This window comes from Salvelinus sp. IW2-2015, unplaced genomic scaffold (genome assembly GCF_002910315.2).
Source record: "Salvelinus sp. IW2-2015 unplaced genomic scaffold, ASM291031v2 Un_scaffold1277, whole genome shotgun sequence".
NCBI classification, from domain to species: domain Eukaryota; kingdom Metazoa; phylum Chordata; class Actinopteri; order Salmoniformes; family Salmonidae; genus Salvelinus; species Salvelinus sp. IW2-2015.
In genome coordinates this window covers 315,299-318,339 of record NW_019942814.1, presented here as the reverse complement: position 1 = coordinate 318,339, position 3,041 = coordinate 315,299, and the positions used below count along the sequence as shown (strand labels likewise).

Here is a 3,041-nt window from a genome sequence, read left to right as displayed (position 1 = left end):
CAGATCAGTAGAAATTGTAAGATTAAATTGCCACTCTAAATGGAAAAGGTTGCCGACCGACTGAAGTAGTCAATTACTGAAAACTTCAGAGAGCGGAGGTAACTGTACACGCTCGTCCTCCTCCTCGATCTGAAGAAGGAGCATGGATCGGACACAAAACGCAGCGGGGTTGAATCATACTTGTTTTATTAAAGAAAGACGAACACGAAAAAACACTTGATAAAACTACAAACATATAAACGACGTGAACAGACCTGAACTTGAGAACATAAAACAAGAAACGCCAACGGAAAGGAAACACACCGACATGAACGAACGACGAAACAGTCCGGTGTTGGCCACAAACACTGGACACAGGAACAACACCCACAAACAAACAGTTGATGAACAGCCTACCTTAATATGGTTCTCAATCAGAGGAAACGTAAAAAACACCTGCCCCTGATTGAGAACCATATCAGGCTTTAGTTGAATGAACCCAACATTAGAAACACATAACATAGAATGCCCACCCCAAACTTCCGCCCTGACCAATTACTAAACAAAGACAAAACAAAGGAAGATAAGGTCAGGAACGTTTTGACAATAACATCAGTCGGGAAGAGTTTTTCTTTTTCAGGTGATATTGGATGACTGGCCTCCCTTCTTAGTCATTTGTGCATCTGTAATTCTTTTTAAAAAACAGCGTGCTTAAAGCATTCAGACAATTAAGTACATATAGTTGATTTTATTAAAACACCATTGGCTGATTGGTAACAGAACAGACGCACTCTTGGTTGACCAAGATGGATTTTAAGTTGGGGACAGCACTTAGAACATGATTTTTGGGGTACTCCCAGTGGCCACAGCAGACCTGCATTCTCAGTGTTTGGAGGCGTCACTACAGACACCCCTGGTTTCAAATCCAGGGCTGTATCACAACCGGCCCGTTGATTGGGAGTCCCATAGTGGCGTCGCACAATTGGCCCCAGCGTCGTCCGGGGAGCAGTCATTGTAAATTAAGAATTTGTTCTTAACTGACTGCCTAGTTAAATAAAGGTTTATATTAAATAAATAAATAGTGTTTCATGACAACCATTTTTACAAATCCAGTTCAAGGCACCCAACTTGAAGAAGGTTTTAAAAACAAAGGTTTTTCAAACCAATTCATGAATGTAAATTGAATCTAGGTATTGTTTAGCCTTTAAACGTAATGGCTTGATAATAAATTGGCTGGAATTATTATTACCAGAGTGGCTTATCACAGCCTCTAATAATTGACCCCCACAGGCAAAATCTTCACTGGCCATTAATTGAATATACTACTATAGCCTAAGAAACCTTGGTTTAAACTATCAATATTGACATCATGGCTATGAAATTCTAGAAATACCTATTCATAGCCTATAAAACCCTGGTTAAACTATCATTTATTGGACCTCATGGATGAATTCGTAGAATCTTCTACTACACCTATAGCCTAAGAAACCTGGCTCTAAACTATCACTCATAAATTGGACATCATGCATGGCCAGTCCTATGTTATTCATTAGTCTGTTAGTGAAACTCCATACAGGAGGGGTAGTGAGCCATTGAAAGACTGAACTCAAAACCTGGGTTTTATAGATCTCAAATAATAGTATATTCTAAGGAATTCTATCCATGCCGGATGATGTCCATATTGATAGTAACCAAGGTTTTCTAGGCTGCTATATAGTATATTCAATAAATGGCCAGTGAAGATTTCCTGGGGCTCGTGGGCGGTCTAAATTACTGTTTACGAAAAGCTGGCCATGAAAACTACAAACTCTCTATTTGTTTTTATATATAATAAACTTCAGCCATATTTATATCAGCACATTACGTTCTATAAATGGCCCTTAAACAGTATCCTAGATTAGTTTCAGATCTACATTCCTCTAAAGTTACATTTCTCCAGCCCCCATCCCTCAGCTGGTTACCAAACCAAGTCTCTGGGCAGCCATTTTGTTGCTGTTTAAATCCTAGGTTGTCCCTTTAAAAAAGCCACACAACAATCAATCAACCAATAACAACGCTGTAATTCCACCACTGTTTTGGTAATAAGATGATGATGGGGCTGGAGAAATGTAACTAGTCTCAAATTCATAGACAAGGACTGACCATCCATGATATCAACATTATAGTTTTAACCATGTTGAGGCTATACATTGTTGATTTACATTGTTTCTAAACATTGGAGTTAAAAAAAGCTTATTTGGGGTTCTGATGGGGTACAACAGTTGAACTGAGCTCATGAGGCATGTGTTATATTCTTCAAGAATCAATGGCTAGAAATAAATAAATAATTTAAAAGTCCAAATATGGATGTAGCAATTGAATATTTCCCCTTTAACACCACACATCAGATCAACAACTGCAGAGTTGTGCCTCTGTTTATAAGACAGTACTTACTAGTGTTAATCAGGGAACGGTTTCTCAAAACCATCTTATGGCTAAATTCATCTTTAGAACCATTGGATGCCTTAACATGCGTTTGGGAAACCGGGCCCAGATATCCAGTTTCCTCCTCTTCTTCCTCCTCCTTTTTCGATGTAACAGTCATCTCCCCCTCCTCTTTCACTCCAAAAACTGCATCCTCCTCCTCCTCTTTCACTCTGAACGCGTCTTCCTCTTCTTTCACTGAAACATCTTTCTCTTCTTCGTTCACGGTAACAGCCTCACCCTCTACTTGTTTTTGTATTGCAACAGCTTCCTCTTCCTCCCCGTCTTTGACGAGAGCTTCTTTCTCCGTCCAGCAGACCACCTCTTCTTTAGCAGGAGGTGAGTAGCTTAGTGAACTCATGGTCGGAGATGTTAGCTAGCTAGGCTAATGCTAACTTAACCAGCCCACTAGCTGACTAATAACAACAACACCGTAAATATGAAATTAAATCGGATAACTAACTAGACGACAGAAAAGGATTTAAAAGTGGCTAATATACACGAAAGCGTCGAAAGAGCTTTATTGGTTCGGCTATTTTGTCTAGCAAGCTACCGAGGTGGCTGACTAACTGTTGCTGCTGTTGAAAGAAGCGTTCCGT

The 3,041-nt window shown here is 39.7% G+C and overlaps 1 protein-coding gene across 1 annotated transcript in view; it reads right to left on the bottom strand.

The window, feature by feature from the left end:
- Window positions 1–3,041, bottom strand: part of LOC112070297 (neurofilament medium polypeptide-like) — a 9,354-nt gene extending 6,313 nt beyond the window's left edge. The window contains exon 1 of the mRNA XM_024137715.2: window positions 2,413–3,041. Within this exon, the coding sequence (XP_023993483.2) occupies window positions 2,413–2,803 (391 nt within the window). The 5' untranslated portion in view covers window positions 2,804–3,041. The remainder of the gene's footprint in view (window positions 1–2,412) is intronic.